Source organism: Amblyraja radiata, chromosome 7, assembly GCF_010909765.2.
Source record: "Amblyraja radiata isolate CabotCenter1 chromosome 7, sAmbRad1.1.pri, whole genome shotgun sequence".
Lineage (NCBI taxonomy): Eukaryota > Metazoa > Chordata > Chondrichthyes > Rajiformes > Rajidae > Amblyraja > Amblyraja radiata.
The window spans coordinates 49,768,851-49,787,909 of record NC_045962.1 but is presented as its reverse complement, the minus strand read 5'-3'; the positions used below and the strand labels follow the sequence as shown (position 1 = coordinate 49,787,909).

At 44.5% G+C, this 19,059-nt stretch overlaps 2 protein-coding genes across 4 annotated transcripts in view; one reads left to right on the top strand and one right to left on the bottom strand.

Moving 5' to 3' along the window:
- ube2g2 (ubiquitin conjugating enzyme E2 G2) overlaps positions 1 to 13,308 on the bottom strand; it is a 51,966-nt gene extending 38,658 nt beyond the window's left edge. Inside the window, exon 1 of one of the 2 annotated variants that reach the window (XM_033024442.1) lies at positions 13,205 to 13,308. In XM_033024442.1, coding sequence (XP_032880333.1) covers positions 13,205 to 13,247 — 43 coding nt within the window. In that variant the 5' untranslated portion in view covers positions 13,248 to 13,308. The remainder of the gene's footprint in view (positions 1 to 13,204) is intronic. The other variant, XM_033024443.1, reaches the window with a different exon arrangement.
- Positions 3,334 to 19,059, top strand: part of pofut2 (protein O-fucosyltransferase 2) — a 31,130-nt gene continuing 15,404 nt past the window's right edge. Inside the window, exons 1-3 of one of the 2 annotated variants that reach the window (XM_033024441.1) lie at positions 3,334 to 3,338; positions 13,381 to 13,551; positions 15,200 to 15,450. In XM_033024441.1, the coding sequence (XP_032880332.1) occupies positions 13,397 to 13,551; positions 15,200 to 15,450 (406 nt within the window). In that variant the 5' untranslated portion in view covers positions 3,334 to 3,338; positions 13,381 to 13,396. Of the gene's footprint in view, positions 3,339 to 13,307; positions 13,552 to 15,199; positions 15,451 to 19,059 lie in introns of those variants that run through there. The other variant, XM_033024440.1, reaches the window with a different exon arrangement.

Here is a 19,059-nt window from a genome sequence, read left to right as displayed (position 1 = left end):
GACATTATTACCGTGCTCGATGGGATGAAGGAGGGCATTGAATGAGGAGACCGGTGGATTTGGGGGATAATATAATTGGATCATTAGTATGGCCATATATTCAGCAATAGTGGTTTTGTGTTTGTTCGTGGGAATTGCTATTGTTAAATGTATTATTGCTAGACTAATGACAGCCTTGGGTAATGTGGAAACTGGTGAGAAGATATTATTGCAACATCTAGAATAAGAAGACATTCCAATGTTGAACAATGAGGAAGTTGAAAGGATGGTAAATGCGCAGGTTGAGAAAGAATTGTTAGAAGACGAATGTATTAGAATGAATAAAATGGATAGACCAGAGGTATGGAACCCAGAATAGCTGAGCACCCTAAGGGCTAGGGTGTGAAGCACAGCATAGAAGTAGGGAACAGCATTGATGTCAACAAGCCAGCCTGCCGACCTACGTGGACCAGGTTTTGGGGGCTATAAAGCATCTCGAGGTTAGGAATAAACTTGGATGACTAATAAGCCAATGCTGATGAATCTCTGCCTGTGTTATTATCCTATTAGTGATCATGGAATGACCAGAGTGGGGGAATGAGGAAATATTATATAATAGAACCGCTCGGATAGTGACTTTTTTTATAAGCCAGGTAATTTGCAAAAGAAAAGCTTGGGGTTTTCAGAAGCACATGTGTCCTGGAGAAATGAAGTGCAGGGAAGCAACACAGAGCGAACAGATGAATCAAAACATAGAAACCTGAATCTGAACCTGTATAGCTTAGTTTATTGCTTTGAGGCAATTATAACACTGGAGGAAATTGTATTTGATATGACTTTGTGTTGAAGAATGGATAGCTGAATAGGGGCCTCTCCTTAGGCCAGAGGTCATCTGCTCTTTCTCTATGGCACATTCTTGAGCTGTGAGGGTTATGCTGAGATCGAGACCGACTTCAAGGCTGAAATATAATAGACTCTGTAGTTAGCCTTGGCTATGTTAAATTATAATGAGTTTAGGATAAGGGATAGGATGAGTGTGAAGGGGAGTAGTTGCTTGGAGAGGAAGAGAATTAGATTGATGGATATGTGACCTTCCTATGTCCTATATTATAGAAAGTCGAAGAAGCAGATGTAATTCGGATGTAATGGTCTGAAGTTGTATCCTTGCACCAAACACTTATTTAGTTGACAGATTTACGACCCATGTACGCTTGGTTGGGAGATGTGTATGGGTTTTGAACTTAGAAACTGTAAATTCGGCAAACTTAAATAATTAATGTTTTAAATACATAGGTAATAGTATTGTAAACTGTATAAAATTGTAGTGAAACAATTTATGAAATGTATTGTCTTAGTAGGACTGTAAACATTAGACTTTGTTTAGATTTATAGAAATATCTTTCTTCTTGGTATGGAAAGTGTGTATGACTTGTGTGATCATTGTATTACATGTATCTTATATTTTGAGGAGTGGTCTTTGATAATTGAGCCTACTGGGGTTTTGCTGTGTTGAAATAAAATAATTCTAAGCAGAGATATACCACAGGCAAACAAAGGTTGTAAGATGAGGCCAGGGAAGAGGAATCATGTGACTGATGTTGTAAATCACCAGAAGGACTCAGATGATTGGTTACTAGCTTGTCATGCCCTCTGTATCTGAAATGTCTAATACCTATATAAATGCCATGAGTTCTATCAAAGTTACTCTTCTCTGGACCCACCCCAGAGCATCAGCTCTGTGTTGGAAGGTTCAGAGACTAGTCTCAGCTGAATAAAGAATCGATTTCAACAGCTACAAGCGTTTGAGTCAAGTTGACTTTAGATTGACAAAATAACTCAGTTTAACAGATGCTTAATGATTATATAATCTTTGCATTTCTGGACCGTTAGTTAGTTCTTAGAACTTGCACCCCGGAGCTGCTGGCTCTGTGTGGCGAATACTAAGAACTCTGCAGCACTGTAATAGAATTATTAAGTTGTAACAAGTGCTTGTATTGAGTTTTATTAAACTAAAGATTGACTTAAAAGAATCCAATTCCTCAGAACACCAGGAAGTGGTCAACATCAGACTTTTAGTTATATACTAGACTAAGTGGGATCCATTGGGTCCCAGCATCACACGGGAGGGCTGGTCCCCCAACGCAATATTCCACCTCTCCACCAATTCCAATATTGGTGGCCAGTGGGCAGGGGGGGGCTTTCTGTAGCGCTAGTATTGGTGTTGTGGGCTGAACGGACTAGTTTCCAGAAGGCTAGTATGGGCATTGTGGCCGAATGGATTCTTGGGCTGGCGGCTCAGTCACTCAAGCTTATTGTGCTGGCAGCTCACTCAGTCACGGCTGGTGGGCTGGCAGTTGACTCACGGCTATTCCTTGAAATTCCATTTCAAGCAGGGTGCCAGGCCACCAAATTCAAGTGCATTTTCTTAACATTTCAAGCAGGGTAAAAGGCCACCAAATTCAAGTGCAGTTTCATACCATTTCAAGCAGGGTGCAAGGCCACTAAAGACAGCGAGTCGTGACCTCTCCCTTCCTCCATCTTGCAGAGACTGAGCCCACACTTCTGGGTTTTATAGTCCCTCTCCCCCTCCCACCAGAAGGGGCATGGCCTTCATGGCGTGATTGACAGGAGAGAGAATCTCAACATTTTATTAAAATACTAATAACTCTTATTTTTCATCGATGGGAAAAATCCTCGGCACCGGAGTAAGATGGCCAAAAATCACAGCTGTATATGGTAGCGTTTTTTCTAAAATCAATATAAAGCGCAAACAGGAAGTGGTCAAGATTAGATTTTTAATTATATAGAAGGCAAGGCAACTTTGATTAGGCAAGTCAACTTTAATTAGGCAACACAGCTTTAGCATTTCCAAACACACACACACTTTTTCTTCTTTTCCTTCTCTTCCCCCCTTTTTTTCTATTTCTTTTTTTTACTCTTCCTTTCTGGTCTTCTTTTTTTTCTACATATCTATGGGCTCTTTCTCTCTATCGATCCACAAATTACCAATTGACAACTTCTGGGGCCTACACATCACTACTTTCTTTAATCTCTTCTTTTTTCTTCTTTTCTTGCGTCTATTATTTTTATATTGTTAAATTTAAAACAAGAAGTGGTACACGAAATGTATTATGTTAAATGCCATGGTTTATACGATTGTACATTGCTTCTAATTTAAAAATAAAAAAATCTGGACATCACCCGCTACCTTGGCCATCCCTGTCCAACGCCAAAGTACCGCCGCCAAAGGGGGTGGCGGTTTGGATCTCCTCGCCACCGCCTCCCCTCCTCCGCCAGCCTACAGGAAGGTGCGGGGCCGAGTGGTGCAGCTCAAAGATCCTATACTTATAGGATCTTTGGTGCAGCTGCTTCAGACGGCGGAAGGAGACCTCCCTCTCTCTCTCTCCCTCCCTCCTCCCGACCTCGGCGTGCGAGAGGGGTTGTTTTGAAAGCGCCGTTGGTGGATTTACAAGCAGCGGCCGTTATCAGGGCGATAGCGGACGTTATCAGGGCGATAGCGGCCGCTGATTGCAAATCCGCCAGTTATCAACGTATAATTTTTTGTGTGTTGGAAAATAAAATATAATGGCACAGCTGGTGCACTTGCTGCCTCACAGGCCAGAGATCTGTGTTCGATCCTGCCATCAAGCAATGTCTGTGTTGAATTTTCACATTCTCCCTGCAAGCATGTGGGTTTCCTCCCACATCCCAAAGACCCATTGGCTTTGTAGGTTAACTTGTCTCTGTAAAATTGCTCCTAATGTGTAGGGAGTGGGTGAGGAAAGTTAGATAACAGAACTTGTGTGAATGGGTAGACAAAAATGCTGGAGAAACTCAGCGGGTGAGGCAGCATCTGTGGAGCAAAGGAAATAGACTACGTTTCGGGTCGAGACCCTTCTTCAAACTGATGTGAGGGTGCGGGGGGGGAGGGAATAAGAAAGGAAGAGGCGGAGACAGTGGGCTGAGGGAGAGCTGGGAAGTGGAGGAGAAAGCAGGGACTATCTGAAATTGGAGGTCAATGTTCATACCGCTGGGGCGTAAACTGCCCAAGCGAAATGTGTGGTGCTGCTCCTCCAATTTACGGTGGGCCTCACTCTGGCCATGGAGGAGGCCCAGGACAGAAAGGTCAGATTCGGAATGGGAGGGGGAGTTGAAGTGCTGAGCCATTGGGGCAGCTGACACCTAAAGCAGCGGCTACAATAGATGAGGTTGGAGGAGGTGCAGGTGAACCTTTGCCGCACCTGTAAAGACTGCTTGGGTCCTTGAATGGAGTCAAGGGGGGAGGTAAAGCGACAAGTGTAGCATTTCCTGCAGTTGCAAGGGAAAGTCGAGAATAAGTCGAGAAATAAAGCATGAAATGTTCAGATAAGGTGCTCCCGGCCTCAACCAGAAAAATGTCAATCGGAATATGTAAAAATGTAATCGTTACCGCGTCGTGTTTTTGTGAAGATGTAAAGACAATCACATATACACACACATATTTACATACTAACAAGATCAGACTTTTAATAAGTATATGATAATATTATGCAAACTTGTTCATATGTAGCGGTGTCCATCATTGGGCATTAATAACCCAGGTGTGGTCTTATACTGGGTTTTTCCAATTTTACTGATGAAACCTGACTGTTAAAAAATGAAAAACAAAGATGATTTGTTTTAATAGCAAGTCTGACCTGATAAGCTCCCAAGACAACACAAGTACAGTAGCGCCCTCTGGTGATAGAAAGCCCTTACCACAAAAATTATAAAAGATGTAAGCTGTGGTTAAAAAGAGAAGCTGTTCCCATTGGTAACGAGGTCATGAGGTTAGATAAATCTCCTGGGTCTGATCAGATATTTTCACGCACTAGAGGAAGCTAGTCGAGAGGTTGGAAGAGTTCTGGCTGAGATATTTGAATCATCGTTAGACACTGGTGAGGGGTTGGAAGACTGGTAGGTAGCTAATGTTGTGCCTCTATTTAAGAAGGGCTGCAAAGAAAACCTGGGATCTATAGACCAGTAAGCTTGACATACGAGGTAGGAAAATTGTTGGAAAGTATAAGATCATGTGATAGGAGTAGAATTAGGCCATTCTGCCCATCAAATCTACTCCACCATTCAATCATGGCTGATCTATCTCTCTCTCATAACCCCATTCTCCTGTCTTTTCCCCATAACCTCTGACACCCAACTAATCAAGAACTCAATCTCCACTTTAAAAATACCCAAAGACTTGCCCTAACAGCCTTCTGTGGCAATGAATTCCACAGATTCACCAACCTTTGGCTAAAGAAATTCCTCCTCATCTCCTTTCTAAAGGTACGTCCTTTTATTCTGAGCTGCGCCCTCTGGTCCTAGACTCTCCCACTAATGGAAACATCCTTTTCAAGTCCACTCTATTTAGGCTTTTCATTATTGATAAGTTTCAATGAGATCTCCCCTAATTCTTCTAAACTCCAGCGAGTACAAACCCAGAGCCATCAAATGTTCATCATACGTTCTTGGTTCTTGGTTTCTTGGTCCTCCAAAATGTTCTAAATGGAATTTAAACTGGAGTTAATCCAATCATCCTCAGGATCATTCTCATAAACCTCCTCTGGACCCCTTCCAATGCCAGCACTTCCCTCCTCAGAGATGGAGCCCAAAGCTGCTCACAATACTCCAAATGCAGTCTGACCAGTGCCCCATTAAACACTCACCATTACTTCCTTGCTTTAATATTCTAGTCCTCTCGAAATGAATGCCAATGTTGCATTTGCTGAAATTCTGCATCAGTACTCCCAAATCTCTTTGCACCTCCACTTTTTCCCCATTTGAATCTTCTCCCCATTTAGAAAATAGTCTATGCATTTTATTCTTGCTACCAAAGTGCATGACCTCACACTTTACTATGCTGTATTCCATTTGCTACTTATTTGACCTCTCTCCCAACCTGTCCAAGTCCTTCTGCAGGCTCCCTGTTCCCACTACACTACCTACCGCTCCACCTATCTTCATATCACCGCAAACTTGGTCACAGTCATCACTTGCATTATCGAAATCATTAATATACAACGTTCAAAATATCGGACCAAACACCAACCGTGTGGAACCAGAAGCCAACCAGAAAATGCCCCTTTCTTCCCACTCGTTGCCTTCTGTCATTTACCCAATCTTCTATCCATGCTAGTATCTTCCCTCTAATACCATGGGCTCTCATCTTATTTTAGCAGCCTCACATGTGCACCCAAAAGGCTTTCAGAAAATCCAAGTGAGCAACATCCAATGACTCTCCTTTGTCTATCCTGCTATTCACTTCCTCAAAGAATTCCAGGAGATTTGATCTCCCCTTCACAAAACCATGCTGATTTGGGCTATTTTATTACACGCTTCTAAGCACTCGGAAACCTCATCCTTAATAATGGACTCTAAAATCTCACCAACCACTGAAGTCAGGCGAGCCGGCCGATAGTTTTCCCCTTCTTTTGCCTTGCACCCTTCTTAAACAGTGGAATAATATTTGCAATTTTCCAGTCCTTTGGGACCTCTCATGACTCTAGAGATTCTTGAAAGATCACTACCAAATCCTCCAGTCTTTAAAACGACCTATATCTGAACCCTGGGGTTTAGCCCATCTGATCCAGATGACTTATCTACCTTCAGACCCTTCAATGTCCCAAGCACCTTCTCCTTAGTGTGTAGGGAGGAACTGCAGATGCTAGTTTAAACCAAAGACAGACACAAAAAGTTGGAGTAACTCAGTAGGTCAGGCGGCATCTTTGGAGAGTAGGTGGCGTTTCAAGTCGAGACCCTTCTTCAGACTGAGAGGGGAAAGGGGAAGGGGATAAATAGATGATACTTAGGACAAATGAATGGAAGATATGCAAAAAGCAACAGTAATCAGAGACATGTGGAGCCCTCAATGGTCCATCGTTGGCTTTGGAATAGGTGATAACCAGTGGACCTCAACAGGATGACAGTAAAACTAGTACGACGGCTGGGGTGGAGGAGAGGGAGTGGATGCAAGGGTTACTTAAAGTTATAGACATCAATATTCATACCACTGGGTTGTAAGCCACCCAAGCAAAATATGAGGTGCTGTTCCTCCAATTTACGTTTGGCCTCACGCTGACAATGGACGAGGCCCAGAACAGAAAGGCTATAATTAGCTTGAACAGGTGATCAATGGTAGACGTGGTTTCAGTGGACCGAAGGACCCCGTTTCCACACTGTATCTTTCAATCAATCAATTTAGTCTATAACTACGAATCACACTTTTTTCTATCTCTCTAATATTAACCATGTGTTCTGTTATCTAAATCATTCACGTTCCCAAAAAAAAGGGACGAAACATTGAACAAGGATTCGGCATCCAAGTAATAATACCACTGTTGATTATTATCCTTCCTGCATTAAACCAATTTTGGACTCAATTTGCTATTTCCCTCTGAATCTCAAGGGCTTTCAGAATTGTTATTTAACAGCCTGAGTCTTGTCAAACTATTTGCATAGCGACTACATCAACTGGCCAAGGACACACTTCAAAATAATCAAATCATGAGTTAAGGGCCAGTCCCACGAGCATGCAAACTGCATGCGGCAAGCGCGACCAAACCAGAAGCGGGGGCCGCGCGGAGGTCGAGTGAGTGACGTGAAGTTCGAGCGAAGTCCGCGGGAAGTTCGTGTGTGACGTACGGCGTCCAGACGCTGCGTATGCCCGTCGAGGTGGTGCGTACGGCGTTGAGGCGACTGCAGGCCGGCAGGCCGTTGCCGCACGGAATTTTTGAACACGGTCAGTTTTTCGGAGCTCCGCGCGGTGTCGGGACCAGCTCCGCACAACTCCATACGGCTCCAGCGATCGAAGTGGGACTGGCCCCGCGAGGCCATACGGCTCAAGCGACCACGTTAGGTAGCGTTTGCTGCATGGAGTCACATGCCTGTGAGACAAGCCCTTTAGACAATATTTTTTTTTAGAATGCTACAATGGCCATTCCTAGTGAGCCTTTCCAAACGATTACTTACAGTGACCCTCAGAATATTTATGAATACTTACAAGCTCTGCAATCTCTTTTCAAACCTGCTAAACCCCTTAATGTTTCTCCCTCACCATCACCATGTTTATCTAATCCAATATTTCACACATCCTCCTTAACTACCATGTCTGCATCAATCCCCTTTTCGAATATTATACATTTATTCATTTCTTTGTTACCTTTTTTTGGGCATATTCTTTAATTCTATTTTTACTTACACTTATTCTGCTTTCCAAATCTTTTTACTTCCATCCCTGGACTTTCTATGATCTTTTTCTGCTATATTCTATTTCCATACGTCTTGCACATTTCCATTTTGTTCCACAAACAGCAAGACTGGCCGTTTTGCAATTTTGAGAACTTCTCTATAAACTATGCATAATTTGATTGATGATTACTACCACAAAGAAAGCTCTCCCAATTATATTCTGGTTGTATAACTCGTCCATTCCCACCCAAAAACCGTTCCCTCCGCAACTCCCTGGTCAACTCGCCCCTTCCCATCCAAAAACCGTTCGCTCCACAACTACCTGGTCAACTCGTCCCTTCCCACCTAAACCACCCCTTCCCCAGGTACTTTCCCCTGCAACCGCAGGAGATGCAACACCTGTCCCTATACCTCCCCACTCGACTCCGTCCAAGGACCTCGACAGTCTTTTCAGGTGAGGCAGAGGTTCACTTGCACCTCCTCCAACTTCATTAATAGTATCAGCTGTTCCGGGTGTGGACTCCTATATATCTTATGTGCTGCATTGGCAAAAGGAATTTCACTACATCTAGGTGTATGTGACAATAAATCAACCTTTGAACCTTTGACCTTTGAGACCAAGCGCAGGCTCGGCGATTGTTTCGCTGAACACCTCTGCTCATTCCGCCTAAACCTACCTGATCTCCCGGTTGCTCAACACTTTAACTCCCCCTCCCATTCCCACACTGACCTTTCTGTCCTGGACCTCCTCCATTGGCAGAGTGAGGCCCAGCGAAAATTGGAGGAACAGCACCTCATATTTCGCATGGGTAGCTTACACCCCAGCGGTATGAACATTGACTTCTCTAACTTCAAGTAGCCCTTGCTTTCCCTCTCTCTCCATCCCCTCCCCTTCCCAGTTCTCCGACCAGTCTTACTGTCTGACATTTTATCTCTGTACCACCTACTCTCCTGACATCCGGAAGTGGCGGCGCTGTGATACGGCTGCGGCTCGCCTGCAGTCTGTCCGTTTTTACTTTTTTGTGTTGTTTTTTTTGTCTAGTTTAGTAATTTTTTTGGTTATTAGGTGGTGTTATGTGTGTGGGGGGAGGGTGAAACAGGGCTTTCTGTCTCTTCCTTCGGGGGAATGCGACTTTTTTGTCGTATCCCCCTTCTCTTCCCCCGTCTGCGCTGAGGCCTAATGGCGGAGCTGGCGGCCTCCAACCTGCGACCGACCTCGAGGGTCCGGAGGTGGAACCAGCCAGGACTCACCAACGCGAGGCTGGCCGTCTTCGAGCTGTGGCGGCATTCGGGCAGCGGCATGACTCGGCGCTCCGGTGAGGGCGGACGGCGCGGGGCTGAGACACTCCCGTGCGGGCGGCACGGCTACCGGCTGGAAGGCTCTCCCGTGGGGGCATCCCGGTGCGGGGCTGAGACGCTGCCGTGTGGGTGGCCTGGCTAGCGGCTGGAAGGCGCTCCGGTGAGGGCGGACCGGCTCCCAGGCTGGAAGATGCTCCCGTGGGGCTGAGACGTTGCCGTTGCCGTGTGGGCGGCCCGGTGCGGGGCGGAGACGGTGCTCCGGTGGCTGAGGCGGCGTTCTGGCGGCGGCGACCTGGATCCGGGGCTCGGCCGCGGGCCAGTGGATGACAATGGCGGGAGCTCGCAGGTCACAGGTTGATGCCTGTTTTCCGGAGCACCCGTTGCAACAGCTGCATCCGCTGGACTGGAGGGCGGCAGCTTCGACCACCCCCGGGCCGCGGAGCTTGAACCGCGGGACTGACTTACCATCGCCCGGTGGGGTATCGCCTCGGCGCAGAGGGAGAAGAGGAGGGAAGAGACAGTAACTCTAAGACTTTTGCCTCCATCACAGTGCGGAGGTGTTTGGTGAACTCACTGTGGTGGATGTTAATTTGTGTTTATTGTGTGTTGTTATTATTACATGTATGGCTGCAGGCAACAGCATTTCGTTCAGACCGAAAGGTCTGAATGACAAATAAAGGATTCAATTCAATTCAATTCAATTCAATCAGTCTGAAGAAGGGTCTCGACCCGAAAGGTCTCCCATTCCTTCTCTCCAAGAGATGCTGGCTGCCCCGCTGAGTTACTCCAGAATTTTGTGTCTATCTTAACCAGCATGTGCAGTTCTTTCTTACAATATATTCTGTCTGTATTCATTATAACCAGAAATATATACTACCATCAACAATCCCACCCACAACAGTCATTACGCTAAATCAGATCATTTGGATAATGTCATTGACATGAACACCCCTGGCTCCATCTTACAGCAACTTATTCAATCCAGCCTTGCCAAACAAGGCCTGGAGAAAAGATGGTGTGACTGCTGAAATTCTCAAAGTGGATGGCGAGGTGCTTGAGTCACAAATTCTTTGTTCGCATCTGAGAGAAATACATGCCAAAGGACCATATTCATGACCATCTTCGAGAAAGGAGAAGTTTGACAGTAATAATACGATAGTAACTAGAGAGAAATCACCTTACTGTCTGATCTGGGGTCATCTTCAGGATCCTTCACAACTGCCTCCTTCAAGCTGTGCCTTAAATCACAACAAACATGATTTTCATCATGCAACAACTTCAGAGATGTAGGATGCAGCACCAACTACATATAGTCTTTTTTTCAATCTTATTAAAGCTTTTAATTCCCTCAATTGAGGAACAAGTTCCTCAAATTTGGCTAGCCACAGAAATTTGGCATGCCTGTTGCAATTCTCACCAATGGAATGATAACAGAGAATCTTGGTACATATTGGTGTCAGTCAAGGTTGCACCAATGTCTTAACACATTTTTCCAAATCTTGTTTTCCAACATAATCCGACTCCTCACCTCAAATAAGTTTTCTGCTGGCACATAACTGATCTGAAAGGACTAAGGGGAGACTCTTCAATCCACATTACTTCCACTCGAATGTTAACGGAACAAGGTGAAAGAAGCAGACAGATATATTTGCAGACGATCGGAGTCAAAGCTCATTCTGTTGTCAACTTGCTCACTAAACCCACAAAAGGATGAGCCTTGCACTCAACATCTGCAAAATAAAGATCTTCTGCTGACCTACACTGACCACAAAAAAATAAAGGCTTACAGTAACCAACTTCCCACATCTTGGGAGCCATCTTCCATCAAATACAGATTCATGGAATTCACTATCACCTTCACTGAGAACAGTCTATGGCTGTGTAAAAGGACAAAAAAAAAGTGTTGAAGTCAGGCAGCATATCTGGAGAATATGGATTGGTGGCATCCTGGGTCAGGACAATGAATAAAAGGGCAGTTGAAATCAAGACTTCGAAGACAGCCATGATCCCTGACATCATGTAAGGTTATGAGACTTGGGAGTCTTATTGCAGGCACCTTAAGGCATTGGAGAGACATCATCAACATTGCCTCCACAAAATCCTCCAAATCCACCAGCAGTGTCTTCAAGACTGCCATCCACAGCACAAATCATTGAGCTCTGTAGTACAGGACACGTTGTTCATAAACCCATCACCAGACTCCTGAGATAGGCATTATTTCAAGCTATGTCAAGGGGAGCGAATACCAGACACAAAGGAAAAGATCCAAGGAAGCTCTCAAAGCTTCCTTAAAAAAAAGATAACATCCCTTCCGACACTTGGGAATTCCTAGCCCACAAATGCAAACATTGCACTTAGGATGGCATTGAAAACCTCACAACCAGGAGTTGGAAATACATGGAAGCCCATTAGAAACATCACCTGACAAAAATACTCACTTGCCCATCCATTCAGGCACCATCTGCCTAACTTGTCAAACTTCAGGTCTCACGCTAGTCTCATCATCCATCTTAAAACTGGTGCAGCAACAAGTGCTACTTGATTCCCCGAGAGAATGTGTTGGCTCAAGCCAGCAGATACATGTCCCACAGGTAAACTTGGTGACCAGAGAGTACACACCTACTTGAGACCCATAGGCACTGTAGAAATCACAGGTACAGAAGTGATTATGAAGACTTTTGACACATTGGGGGGTTAATCAGTTCAAGTTGGGATGTTATGTTACAGCTGTACAAGGTGCTGGTGAAGCCACAGTTGGAGTATTGTGTTCAGATTTTGTCACTCTTCTATAGGAAAGATGTTGTGAAGTTGGAAAGAGAGCAGGGATTTACAAGGATGTTGCCAGGTCTTGAGGGCCAGAGCTATAGGGAGAGGTTGGGCAGGCTAGGACTGTATTATTTGCAGCACAGGAGGATGAGAGGTGACCTTATAGAGGTATATGAAATCATGAGGGGAATAGATAGGCTAGATACAGAGTATTTTACCCATTGTAGGGGAATCAACAAGGGGACATAGGTTTGAGGTGAGAAAGGAATGATTTAATAGGAATCTGAGGGGCAACTTTTTCCACGGGAGATCGTGAGTGTATGGGATGAGCTGCCAGGAGGTCGTTAAGATAGAAACTAAAACAACATTTATTTAAAAGTAATTCAGACAGGTACATGGATAGGAGAGGTTTAGAGGGACATGGGCCAAATGCGGCAGGTGAGACTGCAGCGAAGATGGGGCACCTAGGACGGCATGGGGAAGCTGGGCTGAAGGGCTTATTTCTTGTGCTGTGCGGCTTTATGAGTCTAAATACAATTCTGTCTTCCAGCTCTCAAACACGTTGACCATTGATTTAAAACACACTTTTCATCACAAGGACCAACTCCGTAGCCAATGATTCAGTTATCTGGATCACCAGGGATTCAAAACACTTCCAGCGTCAGGTTTTTATAGCTGACTTGTGGCTTGTGGAGGAGAGGAGAGAACGAAAGGAGAGTGACAGAGAGAAAGAAAGACGGAAAGGAGAGTGACAGAGAGAAAGAAAGAAAAGGGGGGAGGGGCATTGGGGGTGGGATAACATGGGGCGGTGGTGGTGCAAGGACCTGAACCACAGGGCCGGGGACCGAGATCAGGCCCACAAACTACCAAAGACTCGCCTCCACTCCGACCTTTACAAGGAGGTGGTCCGAGTCACTTCCTCACTCACTATCCATTCCCTCCCTTCTCCATCACTCACGCTTGTACTCAGCCATCAACCGCTTCAGCGCCGTTCCCGCCATCACCGACTGCCAGTCCGTTACTGCGCCACAGAGGGATGGGGGACCGATTATACCGACACACCGCGGCCAGCCACTTCCGGCCGAGGGCCTGGGGAAGATGATCAGCGGTGCACGGCTGAGGTTCTCACCAAAGGTTCTCACCCATCGCCATGGTGGCGGTGCTCTTGCATGACGGGCTCTGGCTCTGGCTCGTTTGTTTACTGGCCTCAGTGCCGCTCAGCCATGGTCAACTGGCGGAGAATGGAGGAGCCTTCGACACCGGGCAGTCAGCCCCCGCGGTTGTGACTGCAGCCCAGCAGCGCAGGTAAAGGAGGAGAGGGGCCCACCCAGACCCAGCTGCAACTTCTTACTGCTTGAACGTTGAAGCAATGCCGGGCAACTCGGAGATATCGTTTCCTTTTCACTTAGTTCCGACCATCGTCTCCATTCTCTCCCTCCCCCTCCGGTTTACTGCCTGGGTTTATTCCTTTTCAAACCCCAAATTTCCCCCACCTTCCAAATTCCATCCTCAAACCCCTCTACGTACTTTCTTTCTCTAAGATGCACCAACCTTTTCCTTTGGTTATGCTTCACGATCACCTACATTTGCAACAAAAAAAAAAAATCAGTTTTGTGTCCAGTTCTTATGAGTCTTGTGCCATTTAGTTGGTTTTGACAGCCTCCATGTTTAAACCACAAAATTGAAGTGAAATAACTAAATCCATCAGTGTGATCATGATGACCAAGATTTTATGTTGGAATTTCAGACCATACCAGCTTTTGCTGTGATAATTTAGTAGATGCCCAACCTTGCAAATTAATGCTCCAAGCCCTCTGGGATCTGCTCTCTCTAAGGACCACCAGTCCCTCTCTCAGATACATCAGTAATACCAATTGTAGTATTGGAAAGGAAAATAGTAAAAATAAATAATAAGAGCTGTGCAGGGCGGTGTAGTGGTAGAGCTGCTGCCTCACAGCGCCAGAGACCCCGGTTCGATTCTAACCTTGGGTGTTGACTGTGTGGAGTTTTCACGTTCTCCCTGTGACCATGTGGGTTTTCTCCGGTGGCAGTCTAAAATTTAAAGGCACATGCCATTATCAATGACATGCAAAACAGGCCAAATGGCCACTACATCTCTAACAACCTTAGACTTGTGTAGCATCTCCCACTATCTTGGATGCCCGTTTTGCAGACAATGAAGAATTCATGAGGTTTGGTCACAGCTTGTGACAAAGTAAATGCAGCAACCAATTTGCCCACAAGATTGTCTCACAAAAAGCAATGTGATCATGATCAGAATATCTGTTAGAGCAGTAGATTACACAGTAATGGGAGAACTCACCTTCAAAATAATGCCATGGGATCTTTTAAGGAGATAATAAGGAGAGATTGGACAAACGTATTGTTTTCTCCGAGTGTCAGAAGCTGAGGGGTGACCTGATAGAAGTGTATAAAATTATGAAGGGCTCAGTTAGGGTAAATTATCAGAACTTTTTTTCAGGGTGGAAATGCCTAAACTAGAGCCCATAGATTTAAGATGAGGGGGAAAGTTTAAAGAATATGTGCGGGGCAGGTTTTATTTACACTGAGGATTATAAGGTCTTGAACATGGTGCCAGTGTGGTGGTGGTGGAAGCAAATTTGATAGTGGTGTTCAAGATGCTTTTAAATACGCACAGATGTGCAAGGAATGGAGGGATATTAATCACGTGCAGGCAGAGAGGATTAGTTTAACTTGTAATCATGCACAGACATTGTGAACCGAAGAGCCTGTTCCTATGCTGCACTGTTTTATGTTCTATGTTTTCTATCCATCCGAGTAGCAGAGAGGACCTTGATGTTATGTCCCAAAGTGAAATAAGTTATTTATGTCAATTTAATTGTTTATAAATCCTGATAGCCAATCTCATGGAAGCAGCATGGACAACCAAGATTGGAGTGCAGCATGTTCTATTAATGTGTTGTGTTATTAGGTATTTGTTATATGATGTGAATCCGCCTGAAGGATTTAATCTTAGGCGGGATGTCTATCTACGCATGGCGTCTTTGATGAAAAGTCTGCTAAAGAATGAAGCTTGGGTACTTGTCTTACCTCCCTGGGGACGTCTCTACCATTGGCAAAGCAAAGATCTTGAACAAGTTCGCATTCCCTGGTCTGCATTCTTTGACGTGTCTAACCTAAACAAGAACATCCCCGTTATCGAATATGAGGAGTTCATTGCAGGTAACAGTAATCTTAATGTGCCTCTGGAAATTTTAGCTGCCTGTTAGTTTAGTTCAGACATAAACAAGAAACAATTTTATTTTAATGAGCGCTTCCTAATCCATTTTTGGGTTTTAAAGTTTTATTTTGTGATATCTTTCAGATTCAGTCTTAATTATGGTGTACCAAGCACGATCTTCTATCGAAACATTTCTAAGATTAGACTTCAGTTGTCAATTTTTCTCTTAATCCTTTCCTGTCTGAGTTAAAACTCGCAGCTCTAAATCCATATTTAAAAATCGTTGTCTTATCTACTCTGATGCCTCAAAATCCTTTTTATAATATGGTAATCAAAATTGTACACAGTTCTCCCAAGTATGGCCTAACCAAATTTGTGCCTTATTTATTTGTGCACCCTTTTCATCCTGCCCACTTATTCTTTCTTTGTAATTATTTTTCCAATCATCTCCTTTCCTTGCCAAAATAGAATAGCACATGTGCAAAAGTTTATTTGCCAATTATTTGCTCATTCTCTAAATCTAATAATATTTCGTAATTTGATTAATTCCACCTCAGCATAGAATATTGGTATAATTTGGTATCATTTGAAAATTAAAGAAATTGTTTGAATAGAGTCATACAATGTGGAAACAGGCCCTTCAGCCCAATTTGCCCACACCGACCATCATGTCCCAGCTACACAAGTCTCACCTGTAAGCATTTGGTCCATATCCCTCCAAACCTGTCCTATCCATGTACCTGTCTAACTGCTTCTTAAATGTTGGGAGAGTCCCTGCCTCAACAACCTCCTCTGGCTGCTTGTTCCATACATCCACCAGCCTTGTGTGAAAAAGTTACCCCTCAGATTCTTATTCCCCTTCACCTTAAACCTATGTCCTCTGGTCCTCGATTCACTAACTCTGGGCAAGAGACTCTGTGCATCTACCCGTTCTATTCCTCTCATGATCTTATATACCTCTATAAGATCACCCTCATTCTCCTGCGCTCGAAGGAATAGAGTCCCAGCCTACTCAAACTCTGCATATAGCTCAGACTCTCGTCCTGGCAACATCCTCCTAAATCCTCTCTGTACCCTTTCAAGCTTGACAACATCTTGCCTATAACATGGTGTCCAGAACTGAACACATAGAAATATAGGCGCAGGAGTAGGCCATTTAGCCCTTTGAGCCATTGCTATTGAGCTAATGGGATGTTGGCCTTCATTGCAAGAGGATTTGAGTTTAGGAGCAAGGACTTCTTTGTAATGTAAGGTCGTCTAAATCATTAATGATCATCCCATTCAATATGATCATGGCTGATCATCTAAAATCAGTACCCCTTACCTGCTTTTTCCCCATATCCCTTGATTCCTTTAGTCCTAAGAGCTAAATCTAACTCTCTCTTGAAAACATCCAGTGAATTGGCCTCCACTTCCTTCTGTGGCAGAGAATTCCACAGATTCACAGCTCTCTGGGTGAAAAGGTTTTTCCTCATCCCAGCCCAAAATGGCCTACCCCTTATTCTTAAACTGTAACCCCTGGTTCTGGACTCCCCCAACATCGGGAACATTTTTCCTGCATCTAGCCTGTCCAATCCCTTAAGAATTTTATATGTTTCTATAAGATCCCCTCATCCTTCTAAATTCAAGTGTATACAAGCCCAGTCGACCCATCCTTTCATCATATGTCACTCCCGCCAACCCGGGAATTAACCTGGTGAACCTACGCTGCACTCCATCAATAGCAATAATGTCCTTGCTCAAATTAGGAGACCAAAATTGCACACAATACTCCAGGTGCGGTCTCACCAGGGCCCTGTACAACTGCAATACAAGGACCTCCTTGCTCCTAAACTCAAATCCTCTCGCAATGAAGGCCAATATCCCATTAGCTTTCTTCACTGCCGACTGCATGCTTACTTTCAGTACAAGCACACCCAGGTCGCATTGCATCCACCCTTTTCCTAATATGACACCATTCAGATAATAATCTGCCTTCCTGTTCTTGCCACCAAAGTGGATACCTCACACTTATTATCTGCCCACTCACCCGACTGATCCAAGTCACCCTGCAGCCTCATTGCATTCTCATCGCAGCTCACACTGCCACTCAGCTTGGTGTTATCTGCAAACCTGGAGATGTCACATTTTAATTCCCTTGTCTAAATCATTAATATATATTGTAAATAACTGGGCTCCCAGCACCAAGCCTTGTGGCACCCCACTAGTCACTGCCTGGCATTCTAAAAATGACCCGTTAATTCCTACTCTTTGCTTTCTGTCTGCCAACCAGTTCTCTATCCATGTCAATACCCTACCCCCAATGCCATGTGCTATGCTTTTGCACACTAATCTCTTGTACGGGACCTTGTCAAAGGCTTTTTGAAAGTCCAGATACACCACATCCATTGGCTCTCCCTTATCCATTCTACTTGTTACATCCTCAAAAAATTCTAAAAGATTAGTCAAGCATGATTTTCCCTTCATAAATCCTTGCTGACTTTGATCGACCCTGTCACTGCTTTCCAAATGCGCTGCTATAACATCTGTAATAATCGACTTAAGCATCTTTCCCACTACCGATGTAAGGCTAACTGGCCTATAATTCCCCGTTTTCTCTCTCCCTCCTTTCTTAAAAAGTGGAGTTACCCTCCAGTCCACAGGAACTGATCCAGATTGAGAGAACATTGGAAAATTATCACCAATGCATCCACGATTTCTGGGGCCACCTCCTTAGGCACTCTGGGATGCAGACCATCAGGCCCTGGGGATTTATCTGCTTTCAGTCCCAACAGTTTACCTAAGACCATTTCCTAACTAATGTGGATTCCCTTCAGTTCCTCCTGCCCGCTAGATCCTCGGTACCCTAGTATTTCTGGGAGATTGTTTGTGGCTTCCTTAGTGAAGACAGAACCAAAGTACTCGTTTTAATGTTCTGCCATTTTCTTGTTTCCCATTATAAATTCACCTGTCTCTGATTGTAAGGGACCTACATTTGTCTTCAACACAATACTTTAAATGTGGCCTCGCCAACATCTTATACAACTGCAACATGACCTCCCAACTTCTATATTCGTATAGATAGAACAGAGGAAATAGGATTAGGTCATTTTTGTTACTGTCAAATATAACCATATAACAATTACAGCACGGAAACAGGCCATCTCGACCCCTCTAGTCCGTGCCGAACACATAATCTCCCCTAGTCCCATATACCTGCGCTCAGACCATAACCCTCCATTCCTTTCCCATCCATATAACTATCCAATTTATTTTTAAATGATAAAAACGAACCTGCCTCCACCACCTTCACTGGAAGCTCATTCCACACAGCTACCACTCTCTGAGTAAAGAAGTTCCCCCTCATGTTACCCCTAAACTTCAGTCCCTTAATTCTCAAGTCATGTCCCCTTGTTTGAATCTTCCCTACTCTCAGTGGGAAAAGCTTTTCCACGTCAACTCTGTCTATCCCTCTCATCATTTTAAAAACCTCTATCAAGTCCCCCCTTAACCTTCTGCGCTCCAAAGAATAAAGTCCTAACTTGTTCAACCTTTCTCTGTAACTTAGTTGCTGAAACCCAGGCAACATTCTAGTAAATCTCCTCTGTACTCTCTCTATTTTGTTGACATCC